General features: G+C 33.5%; 2 protein-coding genes across 18 annotated transcripts in view; one reads left to right on the plus strand and one right to left on the minus strand.

Moving 5' to 3' along the window:
* The window catches only part of LOC122629270 (trace amine-associated receptor 9), a 59,865-nt gene extending 51,137 nt beyond the window's left edge, over positions 1–8,728 (plus strand). For 10 of the 11 annotated variants that reach the window (XM_043812501.1, XM_043812502.1, XM_043812510.1 and 7 more), the window contains 4 exons: positions 3,408–3,662; positions 5,613–5,712; positions 6,623–6,746; positions 7,377–8,728. In XM_043812501.1, the coding sequence (XP_043668436.1) occupies positions 3,408–3,662; positions 5,613–5,712; positions 6,623–6,746; positions 7,377–7,494 (597 nt within the window). In that variant the 3' untranslated portion in view covers positions 7,495–8,728. Of the gene's footprint in view, positions 1–3,407; positions 3,663–5,612; positions 5,713–6,622; positions 6,752–7,376 lie in introns of all 11 variants that reach the window. The other variant, XM_043812509.1, reaches the window with a different exon arrangement.
* A 1,142-nt stretch (positions 8,729–9,870) lies between these two features.
* Positions 9,871–19,082, minus strand: part of LOC122629268 (leishmanolysin-like peptidase) — a 233,148-nt gene continuing 223,936 nt past the window's right edge. For 5 of the 7 annotated variants that reach the window (XM_043812489.1, XM_043812494.1, XM_043812493.1 and 2 more), the window contains 9 exons: positions 17,635–17,838; positions 15,277–15,502; positions 14,795–14,988; positions 14,249–14,260; positions 13,990–14,122; positions 13,745–13,904; positions 13,461–13,627; positions 13,209–13,328; positions 9,871–13,101 (listed from right to left, as the gene is read on the minus strand). In XM_043812489.1, the coding sequence (XP_043668424.1) occupies positions 12,940–13,101; positions 13,209–13,328; positions 13,461–13,627; positions 13,745–13,904; positions 13,990–14,122; positions 14,249–14,260; positions 14,795–14,988; positions 15,277–15,502; positions 17,635–17,838 (1,378 nt within the window). In that variant the 3' untranslated portion in view covers positions 9,871–12,939. The remainder of the gene's footprint in view (positions 13,102–13,208; positions 13,329–13,460; positions 13,628–13,744; positions 13,905–13,989; positions 14,123–14,248; positions 14,261–14,794; positions 14,989–15,276; positions 15,503–17,634; positions 17,839–19,082) is intronic. The other 2 variants (XM_043812491.1, XM_043812492.1) reach the window with 2 other exon arrangements.

The raw sequence follows: 19,082 nt of genomic DNA on the forward strand, positions 1-19,082 counted from the left end.
GAGAGAGAGAGAGAGAGAGAGAGAGAGAGAGAGAGAGAGAGAGAGGAAACTCGCCGTTCGCGTGCTTATCTTGGAAGATGTAAAAGGTTCGTTGTCGTGTGCAAAGCTTCCAATGGAAGCTACTAAAGCGCGAGCATCCGTGTGAATTATGCATATAGTCGAGATTCGAGACATTTTTTATATAGCGGGTTAAAGTATCACTGCGTTCGACTATCATTACGATTTTCTATTGCTAACACGATATCGTTTTATTCTCTATCCTTTCGTATTATACAGTATGCTTGTTTTTGAATTGTGTTGAAACTTTTTTATAGTTTTACGTATATGTCTAACTATTTTTACGTTTTACCACTAGAAAAATTTCTCCTTTTTTTCCTTCTCTCTTTTCTCCTTTTCTTTCCGCGATCGTACGCGAAGCAAATACGTGTCTGACAGTTATTTGGATTTACTACTTTTAGATCGATTTGATGTTATGCATTCGCATATTTGACTATTTGTAAAATTTATTATTGGAAAAGTTGACAGGTATACCAAATGTTTGGAAATATCGTATGTTTTGTTTTTTTTTTTAACGAATGATATTCTATAGGGAGTTTTCATTCGATCGAAAAAATATTTTTCTATAATATCATAACTTCGACTCGTTCTTTTTCAATGTTTTATTGTTACAGCTCGTATCGATAATCAACAAATTGATGCATTTATTCTCAATTAAATTACTAAAAATGCAAAATTAAAAGTCCTAAGGGTATTTACTATATTATAACGTATCATGCTACGGTAAGACTTACTAAACAAGTTATGTCGATGGAAATATATGAAAATACTTCGCTGAAACTTTCGCCTATCTCGTGGCCGGAAGCTCGTTTCAGTCGATGTATCTACATACGTAGGATAGTAAGCGTCGATGTAGTACTTATACACTTTAAGCAAACTGCTCGAGGGCCATTTAATTTTGTGCGGAAAACCGAGAGAACGATAGCGAAAGTTAAGAAGTAAAATTTTCTAAAAGTCGCTTGCTTCCTTGCTTGCTTGCTTGCTTGCAACGTAAAAAGAAAAAAAATAAATCGCAGGCATTTACAAATAACGAGACGTTTCGTTCTTCCAAAAGAAACGAAGAGAAAACTCTATTTAAAGAGTTTTTCCACGAAGTAAAGTCAAGTCCCGTTGTCGCCAATTTAATGACTTTCGACTCGTCGTTTATGAGACTTTGTTTATTTTTCTTACCCTTCCTCCTCCTCCTCCTTCTTCTCCCATAAAAGAGTTCGCGCATCTATTTGTTTCTCTCGCAGTACCGCCAACAGAGATAGTACTTCCAGTCTAGGGATTCTTCTCTTTCCGTAATAAAAATAGAAGACGAGAACGTGAACCGGGTTCCTCATTAAATTCTCTTACCATTTTCCAAAACATTCTAACTATCGTCATTTCCGAATAATTTCGAGAGGAACGAACTGGTTTAGAAAGGAATAACAATCGTTTCGGACTTTTTATTTTTCGTACGAACAATGATCATAGATAATATTATTGTTATTTGACAAATGTATTTTTGCGTTTTTAAGGTAAAATAATAATCTGTTTCAATTTCTCGATCTAGTGGTACTGTTCGTTTTGAATACAAACCAACATTGGATATGACCACGAAGGCAGACAATTCTATAGTATAAAGTAAATCGTTGGACCGTCCATGATACGTGCTTGATACCTTGCTTGAATATTGCTTAGTTTTGGCTGGATACACAATGGTAAGAGGAGCTATATTATTCCAGTAAAGAAGTTTGAGCGAAACTAACAATTCCATGAAAATGGTTTGATCGATATTTTGATAAAATTTATTTATTTTCTTTTTTATCTTTTTAAATATTTTGAATAAATATAAAATGAATATATTGCACGTAATTTTTAATGAATTACTTTCGTTTCTTGTTTTCTTGTTTCTTTTTTCTTTAGAATTTTTATTTTAATATAGACTATCGAAACGGATATCCTCGTTGCGAAAGTAAATATATTTAATATGTAATCGCGGAAGCATGAAAGAGAACTCGGTAATTTTCGGACGATAAATCGGATCGAAATGCAAATATTTCGACGGTAATAGTTCGTCCCGCGTTCTAAATTTCTAAAAGGATTGGGTATGCTAATGATCATTTGGTATGCGATAAACCGTCGTCTGAAATCGTCGTCGTAGTTTTCGCTACGTAGATTTCCTTCTAAACGTATTTTCTTTCTTACCTCCACGTGGAATAAAATGGTCTCTGGTAAACCGAGAGAATATTACAGAAGACAGATTTTTCGTATGTATGTTATAATAAAATATCGCGTGATACGGAGTAGAAATTTTTATAAAAATATAATTAAATGAAGTGAGAAATTTATCGATCGAATGATCGATTATATCGAATCATCGTCATTCGCCAATGTAATTTAATTCTCTGGCTGAATTAATTAGATTGTTTCAATAAAGATTGGAATTTTCGAGTTCAGTTTAGTCGATTGATTTTACGAGCACGTTCTGAGTTTTCGAGAGTCCTTCTTACTTACATTGATCTCTCTTTACGTCGTACTTACCTCGGTATTAAAGCTGGTAATCCTGTGAAGCTGAAGGGAAAAGGAGAGGCGTGAAAATCACCACGTCGAGATGACTGGACTCAACGAAATAGAAAGATAGGAGAATACGTGTGTAGGTCTGAGAAAAATAAAAAGGAGAGAGAGAGAGAGAGAGAGAGAGAGGCATATGGGACACGGTGATGTTCCCAAACGAGGAGGCTGGTAATCCCTTTACTACTGTAGGAGAAGGAGACTTTGACATTGACGAGCTTAGCGCTTAGAGACTTTTCTAACCGTGTCAAGCCGGCCTAAGAGAGACGGCTGTGTCGCGAGTCTTCCTCTCTCTCTCTCTCTCTCTCTTTTTCTATCTCTATCTCTATCTCTATCTCTATCTCTATCTCTATCTTCTCAAGGACGATCGGTTCGCAGACCTGATGGGTGGTGATCCATTCATTCCTCTAAAGCTCTTGGCAAGCGTGTTCGCGATCGAAGCCGTAGGAGCGCCAGTTTAAAAAGGATCTTCTACTATATTGGCCCAATCCCTTCTTCCATCGGATATAGTTACGTTGAATTTACTATCGTAACCAAGTAAAGAAAAAGAAAAAACAAAAAAGAGAAAGAGAATTCTTGGTGAAATTAAACAAATTCGCAAGAATACTTATCGATGATATCGATTTTATGATTTTCTTATAAAGTTCATCGAACTATTAACTCGAAATTCGTGCTACTTTCATTATGATTTTACATTTTCTTTTTTTTTATCTATTCGACGAATTTCATTTCTTTTGTTTTCCAAGGAGATTTATTGACATAAATATCATTGATATTTGATTTGACAAGAAAGTTCGATCAACGTGTTTCAGCTCGTCGCTCATGAAAGAAGATTGTCGACTTCGGCGTCGCGAACAATGGCCGCGATGAGCTTAGGATTCATCGTAATGGTCACGCCTTGGACGATTCAGGAAGTAGTCGCAGCTTGCACCGGAAGCAAGCCTCCACCGTTCCTTGACTTTCTTGCCACGTGGCTAGCACTTTCCAACAGTTTTTGGAATCCATTTCTTTACTGGTTACTCAACAATCACTTTCGACGTATATCGAGGGAGTTGCTTTACACGAAGGTACGATAACGAAAATAATATGTATGTATTTAATGATGAAATGATTTCAATTGAAAATTAATCATTATTCTTAATAAAAAAATTATTTTCTCTTCGAGATACTTCATATAATGTATTTATACTCTCGATCGATCAAGTTAAATGGCATACATTTTTATGGGAAAATTGTCTCCATAAATTAAAGTTAACTGAAACATAACGATCGAGGAGTATATTTATGGGATTAGGATTAACATATGGACTGCAAGTTTTCGCACGAGATATATGATCGGGTTTTGACATTCATTATAGGATTATCAAAAGAACCGCTACGTCGTATATTGAGATAGTAAAAGACTTTTATCGGATGCAGATATTTATTTTTGATATTATAAGCGGTAGAAAAAGTGAGACGTTTTCCGATGGAAGTGAAATTACGATGAGAAACGGTACTATTATTTTGGTGTGGTATACGTTAACGATTTTATGGATTAGTAGATTTTATCAATATTAATAGAAATTCTCTATTGTTCTCTCCCTTCGTAATAGTAAAATTCTATTAAAAGAGACGTCGACGTAAATCCACCGTGTTTCTCTCTTCTTTTCTTTTTTTAATTCTTTATGAATAAATTTTAATCGTATATTCGAATCGCATTAATTTATTATTATCTTTCTCTTCTTTTTTAATCGCAAAGTTATTGAAAATGTTTATAATAATATTGTTTGAAACCATTGTATGTGCACATATTAATTTATCAATTTTAAATATATAACTGTAAATGTGAATTCATTGAATATTTGTTGGATTTCGATCTGAATAATAGCGAAAAATAAATGCGATATCGTTCATGTGTACCGAAATTGTGGATGAGAGATTCATACAATATCAAAATAAGCTTATTCGATTTTTATCTTTCAACGAATTCGATCGATCGAATCGCGAAATAAAGTTTGCTTGGGGAAAATCTGTTACACGTGGTGTACCACGCGTAAACACGCGTCAATGCTTTTAAGCATGTCAAAAGTATTTTCTATTATTCTCGCTCTTTTATCATCGTTATTTTGAAAGAGAAGAAAACGTAAGAAAGTTGAAGTTGAAACAAACGTCTCGAAAATTCTTCCCGTTTTATTTCTCGAATAAAGAGAAAGAGAAATAAAGAGAGAGAAAGAAAAGAAACGAGAACAAACGTCGAAGGGAGAGAACTGAATAAACAAACATGAAAGACAAACAGAAGTTTAACTTCGACAGGAAGGAAATTCCTAGAGAATTTATTTAATCCGAAAGGGCGTTACCTTCGCTCGTTCACGATACATTTCGCGAGTTTAACGATTTAACGACAACCTTCTACGTTTTTCTACATCCTTTTCCTTTCGAATACAGTTCGGGAAATGAGGAAAAAACGAGAAACGTTCCTCTTGTATCCTGCCCCTTTCCTTTTCTCTTTCTCTCTTTCTCTCTTTTTCTCCATCCAACATTCAGGACAATGCATCTTCCCCTTTCGACTTTGCAGGCCATGAATTCCGAAACGGTCGTCCCCTCATCGTAAATCTTTCATCTTTGGAAACCGTGCACCCTCTCTCTTTTCTCTCTCTCTTTCTCTGTAACGTTGGTTCATACGGAGCCTACACGATCGTATCGCGTGCGGTGCTTGACAAGTGGTCTTGCGCCGTTTCACCAGCCGATTTATTTGTTCGCAAACGGATAAGAGAAAGAGAAAGAGAAAGATAGAGAGTAAAAGAGACAGACAGACAGACAGATAGATGTCGATTGATTCTTGAAAAGCATCCTTCTCTGTTTTATCAGATAAGGAATGACATGCTCGTATAACCGAAAAGAAAGATAAGATAGCATGTAATGTGATTTATATGAAAGACACAGTCTATTTCTGCAGATTACCAACAGACTTATCGATAATAATTCGTCGATTGATTTATATGTTCATATTTTTATATTTTCTCCTTTTTTTTTAGCTTCTTTGCAGATCAAAGCCGTTGGGACCGAAACAACATTGTTGTGCTACTAGTACCGGTGGCCTCGACGTTTGCAGTATCAGTGGAGTAGATTTGTCGGGTACGAGTTTATTATTTATTTATTTATTTATTTATTTATTTATTTATTTTTTATCTTTTTTATTTTATTCGTCATCATGTAAATGCTTATCGTGAAAGTTTTCTTCGATAAAAAAGAGAGGAATAAGAAAGATGATAGAAAAACGTTTTGAATATTTCCGATCGTCGAGCTATAACCAATACCGATGTTATTAACAAAATATGTATGTATGTCGTGTCGATGCTCGCTATGGAAACAAAAAAAAAGAAAAAAAAAGAACTCGAGCGTCGTTGGTAAGAGCAGAGAGCTCGTTTACGCGAGCCGCGTTATTGATTCTCTCCTATACGCCTGGTCTATTTCCCGTAAAGTCACGTCCTCGTCGAGGACGTTAAAAAAAATTCAAAGGAATTTTACTACTTGATGAACATATTGGAAAAAGTCTTTCTCTTACGAGATAGTTCGATCGTAAGTAAAGAATCGCTAAATAGTCGTTTGTTAATATGTATGTAAATACTTGCATAAATATATTGTGTAAACATAATTGTTGATAAGAATTATCGAAAAGTTTCTATGTAAAAATATTTTCTACAATTGTCAGGGACAATACTGATGTATAGTATCATTTCTTATAGAACCTTCGAAGTATAGTAATACTTAATATCAAATTCAAGTTTTTCGAGTAGAAAACACGATTAAGATATTAATACGAAGTTGCATTTCGATCATCTTTAATCTACAATGAGACGTTTATCAGAATTGACGAGAAAGTTTGAGTTAATTTTGTGACTTGCAATTGAACGAATGATTCGTACAAATTGATAATAGTTTCGCGTGACCGCGTGGGAAGATGATCGAGCAACAAGTGTCATTGCATGGGAGAATGTAGATACGTAACGTATATGCGTTTTATACAAAGCGACTTTTGTTTCAGGATTGGAACGTTGCTCAATGGATCGATGTTCTATGGCGAGATGTTCATCCTCGTCTTTAGCCAACAATCCATCACCACTTCCATGGGAAACCGGACACATGATACGTGGTGACGTCACGCCCACGTGAGGTCCGTTAGATAATTATTAATAATATAGATTTGTGATTAGGAAAATCACTGAAGTTATGGTATAGTATATTTTTTTCTTTTTTTTAAAAATCTATTAGGTCAATTCATAAATAAATTCTATTATAAATAGAGAGCTTCTTCCAATAAAATTGAACTTATTTATGAATCAATCCAATATTTAATAATCTTTCATTTAAGTCACTTTTTCGTAATTGTTGGCAAAATAATTTGTCTACGGTAAATCCGTGAAATTTACCATTAATTCTAATCCTAACATTTCCTATATTCACATATGTACCGAGGCGAGTTTACAAAGATGTTAAGCAAATTCACTGGTTGATCGATTTGCTTTTAACTTTTGTCAACAATTAACATTTGTGTCAAACGGTGTATTTACTCGTTCTATGAAACCAGCAATATATACGTATATATATATATATATATATATATATATATATATATATATATACGTACATGTACATATATATCATTTATATATAATATATCATGTATAAACGATAGATATACAAATAAACTGCAAATCAATAGATCAATTAACTGTAGGAAAATCGAACGAACGAGAGGATGGAATATTGGAAATGTGAAAAATATTTTTTGTCGGCAGGAAGGGATGCCGCCACGCAAACGGACGATCCGGGATCACCGGATCACATCAGTTAGTATCGCGTGGCGGCAGGATTCCATCTGCTGATCCAGGGACAAGAACGACGAAGAATGTATGATGGCGAATATTCTTCGGTCTGGCCGACGGATCTTGTCCCATCATTAGGGGAGAGTTCCCATCAAGACAGGTCTTCTTCTTCTTATCACGAGAACAATGGGACGATCGAAAGCTCGAAGACTCGCCAACGTTCGCGACGAGAGAGACGCGTCAAATACGCGAGCTTTCTCAGCTTACCCGATCTTGTGCCGGACGAATCTTAGAAATGACGGGAAGACAAACAATTTTATCATAGAAACTAAGATCTGTTCTCCTTATTTTTGACTAAGAGGATGTAAGGCAGAATTTATCGTATAAAAAAAGAAAAAAATTCGACGGAAGTACTCATTCTGTATTTTTTTTTCTTTTTTTTTTCTTGCGAAAAAGGAGAACGCAGAATGAGATTTTATGTCGGACGAATGTTAAACAAGTCTTTCATTTTTTTTCTTTCTTAATTTTACGAAGGAGAACGTAGAATAACATCGTTTGTCGGAAGAACGATAGAATATCTTTTATTTTCTTTACTTTCGTGAAAAGAGAGAGCGACGAAGTCTGCAGAATAGAGAAATTCGAAGGAAGAACTTGTTCTTTCTTTTTTGTTGTCATTACTGCAAAGTTGAGGAAGATCTTTTGTCAGACGTATTTTAGAAGTTACGAAGAGTTCATAATTTTGTCGAAGAAAGAAAAAAAACCAAGAGAGAGTTTTTTCTTTGTCCATTTTGTTTTTGAGAACTAGAATGTAGGGCAGAGAATCTATATCGAATAAGAAAATTCGTAGGTAATTTTCTTTTATTTTTCTTTTTCTTTATTACTAAAAAAAGATAACGTAAAACAAAATTTCTAGCGATGGACGGAATGATACGATAGAAGTATTTATTTCCTTATTTGTTTCTCTTTTTCATTTTTACGAAGAAGGAGAACGTAGAGCAAGATCGGGTCCGCGGTGCCTGAATGGAGTACGGAGAGACCACGACGATAATGTCGAATAAAAAGTGTCTCTCTCTCTTTATTTATATTATGAATCTCTCTCGTGGAAAGAATTATAAAACGCACAATGTACATTTCTTGGAGTATATAATATTAATGCAATGGAGAACAACATCGTAATTAGTAAATCGTAATTCGTAATTCTATGCAATCTCACGTTTTAAATGGCTCATCGAGGCCATTTAAAAAGCAGTCTTCAAGTTACTAATCAATGTAAATCGTTTGTGGAAATCATTTTTTAGGAAATAATAAAGAATCCTATGGAAGTATTTACTTGATGCTGTGATATCGTTAGGATTATCGTCTTATTAGTTTTCTTTTCTAATAAAAGTAGAAATTCAGTTAGTTTAGTTTCGATTAGTTTGTTTCTGAAGATCTTTTTAGTTCTTTTTTTTCGAATTTATACAACGACAAAGGTGTCTCGAAACTTCGAGCGTTATCTAACAGCAAAATCATCGAACTAGCATTAGAAGCATCCACCGTACGAAAGTAATGCAACCAGTGCATTCGTGCGTAAGCTTCTAGATAGCGCTGAATGTAAATCAGATACATACATATACATACGTAGAAAATTTTCTTTATACAAGTGTTTACTACACGACGTTCTTTATACAAGTAGAAATATTTCTTATCGTTAGAAGTGTTCTTTGAAAGATGGTTCAAACATATGCTCGTTAGATGGCGTTAAAAAATTTTGAAGTATTGAATTTTTTTTTATTTATAGATTTTTAGGTGGGGCGATTAAATATATTCCATTTTTTTTATTTATAAAATAACTGAAGTAAGTATTTTCAAATCGATATATAATGTTATCGTTTAATTAATATTTTTTAATGAATAGATATTCTCTGTTGGATAGAAAGGAAATTCTTGTTTTTAGAGGAATAAGAGCGTTTAAATAAATGTCCAATTAAAAGTTGACGAAAACATTACGATGGATCTCATTTTGTTCGCTCGTAATTAGCATCTCGTTTAAAAACGAAAGGTATAACATGGATAGTAATAGATTGTACACAAACGTGTATATATAAATATATGAATGAATGTTTATGAAAGATCGCGATCAGCGAACATTTAATTACAAATACAGCAAAACAGCAGGTAAATTTGGTGAATGAGTTGTCTCATAAAATATATTTTCTCCTAAAAATAGCTTAATATGTTTTTATTAGTTTTTTTCTCATTACATAGACACGCGAAAATTAATAAGCATTTCATAATATTGAAATCAATTATCAATACTTAAAATCAAATCAATTTTTTATTCGAATCAGCTTCTACTACGTTGCATTATAGGTAGACAAGTGTTGATTTTTAAAATAAAACCTTTCATTATTTTGTATAAATTAATGATAGTCGTTTTTATATGGACAATATTTAGACGTAAATTTTTAATAGATGAACAAAGACATTCTAAAGATTTAAACGTTTATTATCTTGTATACATCTTTATCATTCATAAAAACAGAATTATCAGAGGAATTAGAGAGATTGCGATTTACAATTCGTCTATACATTTTTCTCTTCGGTGGCAGTTTACAAGAAAAATACACGTTAATTACAACGATAGCCCGAGTATTTAACGAGTACATTTTTAGTGACATCGCTTATTTTCTAAGAAATCGATTTTTCGTCTGGACTCGTTGTCGGTCGTGATCTCGGACAGATAAATTCTCCGCTGTGGTGAATCGCGTGATATGAAATACGTTCGTTTTTTTCTTTCTTTTTTCTTTTTTAGAGAAAATTTAACATCTTTTCAATGACGATACACTCGTTTACACGCAAAAATATAAATCTCTGGAATAAAATCCTCCCACAGTGAAGAAGTCGATTGTTTTTTCGTATTTATATACATAACATCGTATTTGTAACTTTTTTTTCCTTTTTTTTTTTCTTTTTTTAGCTTTTGCATTTTACTTGCGAAGTTTCTTCGAAAGATAAAAAGATATCCGGACGATCGTCGTGCCAGAAGATAAGAGCTACTGAGAAAAATGTAACACTCACAACCATCTCAATTTTTATTCGATAATTTAATCCTCTTATGTAGTTTTCTTTTTGTCTGCAAAAAGATCGTCTTAAAAAGTAACCTACGGAAACGGCCTACGGATTGCTGGTTTATCAACTAAATTCCCTCACGTCTAGCCGTTTAATTATAGACGATTTTTTTTTTTAATTTATCAACAGATTATTTTACATGCGTCTCGTATATAATAACGAAAAGAAATAAGTTCGGTCCCCGTTGCTTATCGTTAGAGGATTTTTATAATTTACTTTCTTACAGGGATGGCACATGTACTCAAAGACGGAAGTTATCGATAGGACATACGTGTATGTTCATATAACACACATATATGTTTATATACGTAATATATATATGAATATATAAATACGACGTGTCGCTAATCGAAATTAAATCCGAAGTAATCGACGGTGAAAGCGGTTACCCTGCATGCTAGGAATGATAATTTAATTAAAGTCATAGAAACTTCAAGATGAACTCTCTTCTCCTTTTCTTGAACTTTTAGCCGACTATAGAAAATTTTTATCGTTGACACAATTACCAGTTGATTTTTAAAATAATTTCAAATAATTTGAAAGTAATTTAAAATAATTTTAAATAACTAGAAAATGATTTATATCGCATAATAAAGTATACAGAATTGAAAGTAGGCGTTCATTGTAAAAGCGATTAGAAGAAGATGATTTAGAAACCTCATATTTCAGAATACGCGAGGATTTTCGCAATCGGACCGATTATTATATGTCAAACGTATAGATTTTATTTTCATTTTTTTTTTTTTTTATCGAATAGAAATTTTACAGCACAATGGCTGAAATTAAGATAGACTCCGCGGCACATTCAAAAGATTTGAAACGTGTTTTGTTTTAAAGTGCGCGTTCACACACACACACACACAGACACGCGCGTACTTACACACATACGTACATACATACTCGCATCAAAACGCTCACACTCGCTTTCGAGTTTTTAATACAGAGAGTAAACTACTTATTAAACATTAATAGTATCTGTACAAAAGTATAGATTAAGTGTCTTTGTATCTATACAAGACAGACTGATGAACTATGCATATCGTCTGCCTCTCGGTATAGTATAAAATCCATTACTACTTCCGATCGCTTCTTTAATCGGAGTTTAATTAATTAAATTATACGTTATCTTTTCTTTTTTCTTTCTTTTCTTTTCCTTTCCTTTTCCTTTTTTCTTTTTTTTTTTTCCTTGGAATGTATCGAGAGAAGATGCTTCGATGCTAGTTATCGATCTGGTTAAGGGCGAAACGCAAAAGTGTAATCCTCTCGAAGCGATTAGAATACGTACGATCGTCTAAGACGATTATTATTATTATAGTCTCTACATGTTTAGAATAAAAACGAAAGTGAAACGTCTATGTTTAATACGTTTATGATAATTAATTACGATCATTTTAATCATTTCCTTTTTCTTTTCTTTTCTTGACTTCTCTTCTTTTTTCTTTTTTTTTTTTGGTTTTTCATACGTAAGCTTTCTCTCTTCTTCTATATGCATAAAAATTTATCTTCATTATATGTATATTTATTTATATATATATTTTTTTTGTAAAATTATTTACAGCTTATCCATTAATGAGCGTAGAAGTTTAGGATGTCGACTTTATATAATATTGTCCAACCAGCGACCCTGTGTGACTCCTTAAAATTCGTTGAACGCATATAAATACGCACGAACGTTTGGACACACGTGTCTTTGCCGTTTCATCCTTCTCCCTTCTACATGTTTTTTAAAAAACACTTCGATATGACTCATTGTTTCTCACTTACAAGTTTGAGTGTTAAGCGTAAAAAGGAAAAAATCATTGTACAACGAAGATAGAGATACATAAATGCATCTCATTTCGTTCTTAAAGATTTTACGGGAATGTTAATAAGTTTACAAAGTATATTAGATTCATTTTACGACGCTGAATTGTTCTTTAGCGTTGTAAAATGGTTAAGAATGTATCCGATTCCTTAATAATATACATTATATGTCACAAAAGTAACAATATAAGAATTTCATTCGAGAAAAAGCAGAAAAAAAGAGAAAAAAAAATTAGCAACAATAATGTTTCGCATATTTCTAAACGAAAATCTTTTTATGTTTTATATATCGAAACGTATCAGAGTATTACCGAAACGATTGGATTGAAATAGAATTTACCCGTATGCTCGAGAGCTAAAGAATTAGCTTAGAAGAATGTATTTTTTTATCGAGTCGAAGTTTTTCGAAGCTTAGAGAACGCTACGAATATCGACGTCGATGTTTGTTTGTGTGTGTGTGTTTATGTGCGTTATGTATGTATATGTATGTATATCTTCTGTATAGAACATCGTGATTCCTAAAGGCATAACGCAACTACGATGATAAACGATCGTTCATGTATTGCCGTATTATCGAGTCAGATGATCGTAAAAAAATCGTACTAGATTCAACAACGTCGTATCATCTAATGACGCAAGAGAGATACGCGATTAAAAAGATAATTGCTATGTTTAGGCCGAAGGTTTCTGCTGATGAGCAGTAAAGATTGTCTCTGTGATAATAAGTTGCAGGTGGATGTTCATCGCCAGGCTTGCACCATTCGCCTCGAGCTTTTAGTTCTGCCTAAAAGAGATTAACGGATTTATAAAATGATTGATAAAAAAGGATAAGTCATTTGAGTAGGGCCATTATTATTCTAATTGGACGTAGAGCAGGTAGAAATGTCTTACTTGACAGATATCTTTACAGGGTGGACATATCAAAGCTCCTTTATGCAGCCAACCATTTTGAATTATCCTGATTGCTATTTCTTGACCAGCGTGATAGCAGGTGTAAGTATAGTTTGCCACCTAGAACGAAAGAAATGACATTTAATAATAGATCGTGATTACGTATCCATGTGCAATAATAGATACTCTCTGTCTTCGCCAGCGAAAGTATTAATGACTTAAGATAATTGCTCATTAAAGTGGTTCACCGACCATAATATGCAGACGACCCGCCTCGCATTTGTATTGATAGCAACCAGAGCCCCAATGTTGCCATTGACGTGCCAATTTGCACGTTCTCTCCTCCCACATTTGATTGGTATGATCGAAGCATCTCGAGTGCGATCCGTATTTCTCGAGAGCGAAATTTTTTTCCGGATCTAATGTGAAAACGTCAAAAATTGTATTTTAAATGTAAAATATCACAGTTAGAATTTTCTACGTGAATTTTTATAAATATTCGTGTGTATACATAGTTACTATAGTTTTATACTTACGTGGATTATTATCCTCGTAAAGACAATGAGATCCTCTGACGACAATGTTTCGAGCTCGCCACGTAAACTCTTGGATATAAGGACAATAGTCTGCCAGAGACACCGAGCCACCATAGTATTGTTCTTCTCCAGATGGTACGTGTGGAATCGAATCGAAATTCTATTGAAAATAAGAACGCGATTAGAATTGATATAACTTTAATTTAAATGCAACATGTAAGTATAGATATCTAATGTATACCTACTTGATATTTTTTTGGTAAGAGTTGAGAATGTTTTACTAAATTGCACAAAGCTACGGAACTTCGATCATCTGTACACTCGGTTTGCAATGGATCTTGCTTCACTTTATTGCAGAAAGGATGAATCGATTTTCCCCTAGAAAAGGAAATAAAAGTCTTAGGAAAGTAATAGACGGTGTGAACCGTAACGAGATCTCGCACCGATTCCGTACATTTTTCAAAAGCTCTCTTCGTTCTCATCCCAAGAATTTGTATTACTCACTTTTGCATTCTGCTGTTATTCCGATATCCCAGAGAAAGAGATTTAAGAAAAGAAATATAGAGTTTATGTATTTAGAACAGATTGCAGATAAATCGATAGAAAAAAATCAATAATTCAATCGTCTCGAAGTAATAATAATAACGATTGTTTCTTATAAAACTTGTATCAGATGAGAAATAAAAATGGAGAAGGAAAACGAAAGAGATGTCGAAAAAAAAGAAAAAAATAGAAAGATGGATTTATTTCTTTAAATTATTAAATGGAAGATCTCAGATCTCTCAGGCGACGATTTTACGGGAGTAACTATAGTCAAGTATTAAAGTGCACGATAATCAAGTTTCTTACGCATTGAACAGCCAAGAAGCAAGAAAACGTGACGATGCTTTTAGCGAAATAGGCTTTCTTTTGAAGAAGAACACGAAACACAAGGAGAAAGAATTCATGTCTTACCAGGGATAAGATTTCAATGTGAAAATTCAAAACGTGACTATTCCGACGATAACCATTCAAATATGGTGTCGACTTAAATCCAACGACGATACTCACGATAAACGCGACGATTTCGAGGATATCCATTCCTTGCAGGATTTCATAGCAAAATCGCAGCCCAAGTGCTTTCCCCAGCCGAGTTCTTGCGCCATCGAATAATTTGCACTGTACCAACCGGTATCCTCCATCAAAGCAAGCGTAATCCTCGAATAAACTGGATTTTGAGTGTGCGTACCAGTCATAGCTTCGTTCTGTCATAACACAGATTCTTTATCTATTATTTTACGTTTTGTTAGAAAGTATAATAATATTTTATATTTATAAACTACTTATCATAATTTTTTGTAGACATAATTAATCGAAATTTAATTCTTTACGATTAATTATGATGAGGTTGCAAAACTGTTTAATAGAATATCGTAATAAAGGTCTCGTTCGTATTGTAAATATTTATAAATGAAAATAAAAAATTTGTTAATAAAAAAGTTTCGTTATGTAGGATCGCGTTAAATATAGTTCGAATTTCGAAAATTACCAACCTCGAAAACCCGCTTTTCCCAATGCGTCAAGGCCGTCCCATCTTCACCCTGGTCTTCGAGTTCTGCACCCTCCAAGTTCGGGCAATTGAAGTGTGCTTGAACTTCGGCACGAACTCGTGGCGTTACGATCATTTGCATCGACCTCTCGACGTAACCACCGTGCACTTGCCAATATGGCCTCGTTACAGTCTTGATCGTGCTCTCGCTCCACTGATGCGTTTGCAATCTGCGCACATGCGGTAAATTATTACTTCCTTTTTTCCCCTTCTTTTTCTCTCATTAATTGCGTTCGTTAATTAAGGTCTTTTCGCGAGAGAAAAAAAAAACAGGAAAAAAAGACTAGCTTTGTCTATCTCTCGTTATGGAATTAATTAAAACGAACTTTTTTCCCCACTATGTATACGACGACGCACTTCGAAATTTGAATAAAAATTAAGTTTTATCGTCAACAAGAGTGAGGAAGAGGAGAAGGAGAAAAATAAAAAAAAGTAAAGGATCTAAAAATATTTCAAGTAGTATAAGGACATTAAAAAGACAGATGTATCCTCTTTAATGAAACTGATATCTTGCTATCTATGGAGAAAAGTATATATGGACATCTTCAATAATTTTTCTAATCATCTACGCTAATCTTTAGTGACACGTGTAATCTGACATTATTACGAGGAGAACCAGTAGAGCATTGAAAATATCGCATCCTATGTGACAGGCATACTGGTGGTTCGAAAGTCGATTAAAAACCTCTGGAGATATCCAGAGAGTAATTTAATCGCATTCCTCTTGCGCTCTCTCTCTCTCTCTCTTTCTCTCTCTCCCTCACTCTTTCTCGCTATTTCTTTTTATTTTTTGAACAGAATGATTGATACAGCACGGCAGAAGGCTGTTTTCGACAGCGAGCCAGCCATCGCTTTTCATATTTCGACATGACGGATGTATCCGTGAATGGTCATTTCACGGAATACGAACACGAGGTGAAAAACATTATTACATTTGAATGTATACTCTCTTTCTCTCTCTCTTTCTATCTCTCTATCTATCTATCTATCTATCTATTACTCCCTCTCTCTCTTTTTCTATCTATCTATCTCGTTCGTTTATATCTTGGAACGTTTACGAAATAATGGAAGCTTTGTGAAAATGGAAGGATATCGATCGCTGTCAAAAATTGTAAATGAATTGTTTCTTCGAGGAATTAAAAAAATATATATAAAAAATATATATATAATGTATTGTTGACTTTTAATGAGAAAGTTACAAAATAAATGGTACCATTGCGTTGATCGTAATTGAAAAATAAATTTCTCTAATTGTAAGAAATGCGAAAAGATGTTTTCGCAATCTTTTAAGATATTGGTATAGAGAATATTAGAAATGTATAGACATCCAGAATAAAGGTTTGAATTTTTAAGAGCGACGAGACGTAAAGCAGAAAAGAAGAGAGGAGAGAAAGAGAGAGAACGCACAAAAAATGAAATTAGAGTGAAAAACGTGAAAGAGAGGAAGAGAGAAAAAAGGAAATAGCAAAAAGCACGATGGTAGCAACAACGTGTTCCTCGCTGGAACGGTTCGTTACGGTTCGTCGACTATAAGAGAGCGAGGAAAGCTGGAATTTTCCAATTTTAAAGGCAGATACACGGGAAAGATGGTGGAAGACTGGGGGAGGAAAGAGTTAGGAAAAAAGAGATGGAAGAATGTCGTCAGGTTGGATGATGGATCGCTGTAGCCACCGACGACATTGTTCCTTCTTGTTTCTTCCTCGAGAATGAGATAGAAACGTCAAAGTAATCTACGCTGTCGTCTACGTCTTTCATTTCTACTCGCATTTTGTCATTTCATACGTGTTCAGCATATATACTATTAACGTTCGTATAGATTTTCAATTAAAACCTGTTAGATTCAATTAGTTCGAACTAGAAATTTGTAGAAATAATTGATTACTATAGGATTCATCAATCATCGATTAAGACTGCTAATTTGTTGGGTCAGTATTTTTAAACATTTATGATAAAATATCAGTGTGTAATATAAGTGACGCAATTCTGACGTTTAATTATTTATACTGACCCAAATATTCATACATATATATATATATATATATATATATATATATATATATATATATATTGACCATTTATTTCACAATATACTTACCATTAATTAATAAAAGTATTGACTAAATAAATAGAAATGATCGATTAAACAAGGAAATAATTTATTAAAAAAATATTTTCATTTATCAAAGTAATAGAAAATAAAATAACTTTTTCGATAAATATTCATTCACATACATTATCATAAAGAGCACCTTCTATTATCTATAATATATATTTAATTTTTTTTTCCATTTTTTATACTCACTTTTCATTCAACGGAGGCTTTCCAGTGTCGCTTCTTCTCGGTGTTCTTGGCTCACCGTTTTCATCCCTATAAAAGGCGTAAAGACTGACGGAGAAGCCCAAAGCATGAAGAATTTCGTGTTTGACGGTGCTCAACAATGTTTCCAGTTCCTGAGGCTTCGTGCTGATACTACCTGGGCAAAGATTTGCGTGTCCTGCGATAGGTCTGAAAAGATCAAATATTAAAACAATTAGCAATTAAGAAATTTAAAGGGATTCGTATATACCTAGTGTCATTCAATAAATAATTTCTCTCTTTCTCTTGTATGAAGTTATTATGAAAATAGAAAGACGTAAGAGTCGAATTTGATATATTATTCGTCACACGTGCCTCTGACGGATGAATTCAATTCACTACATTCGATCGATCGAAGAAATCGTAATGCTTTTGAAATATTCACGGAAGTTTGATAGATTGCTTTGGAAATATTAAATCACGTGGAACGTTCGATTCTTCTCTCGTTCTATACATACGTCCTTTACCGGAGGTAACTATATTGTTGAAGTAAAAGCTTTTCAATGGATAAATCGCGAACTGAAATTTTTTGCGACGAACGTATACTTCAATAATTTGTTCTCCGCTATATATCGTCGATATACATATGTTTTTCTACAGAATATCTGGGGAAAGAGGAAACCTTAATTAAATCGATCGACGATGACTTATGTTTGAACAAATTTTTATACATTTTACGTGTTAGTTGTTATATTTAAACGGGAACGATGGAATATCTCGCTAGAAACCAAAGTTATGAAAAAAAGGAAAAAAAACGTTTGTAAAAAAGTTGTTCGGTATAAGGAGGCACATTATATGGTAGAAATAATTTTTGTGTGGATGAAATAGTGGTGGAGATTTCAAGGTCAAATTAATTTGTTTAAATAGGACTCTATATTCTTTTATTCATAGTACAATAACGGATTTGTTGGGACAAATTTAATGACCTGGTATATCATATCGTTTCGTGTAGTAAAGCCATAAATTAGTGGGATTGGAGTCACGTCAACGTGTATTGTACGTGACTTATTCAATCGATAGTATCATGGATGACACTGTACGAATCGATTAAATCGTACGTTGTAGACATAAACAACGATAGAGCTTTTTATCTTCCCTTATGTCTCTTACATATATATCTTTTGCTACGAACAATCGATTTAGTATATCAGCACGTCTTCAAGAAGTTCAAAAGTCGAGAGAGTAATAATTTTAGTTTATAAACGAAATGCCTATTTCATATTTTTCATTATTATTATTTGTATGTTTTAGAATAGTAGCGTATTAGAAGCGTACTGTGCGATTTTCAACATTTAATAGCACTTTCAATTTTTTTTTTTCGATAGCTTCAATTTCCCGTGAGATATTTCATCATCACCGTTTAAATGTAACAACCTGTATAATAAATGTATATA

Source organism: Vespula pensylvanica, chromosome 5 (genome assembly GCF_014466175.1).
Source record: "Vespula pensylvanica isolate Volc-1 chromosome 5, ASM1446617v1, whole genome shotgun sequence".
Lineage (NCBI taxonomy): Eukaryota > Metazoa > Arthropoda > Insecta > Hymenoptera > Vespidae > Vespula > Vespula pensylvanica.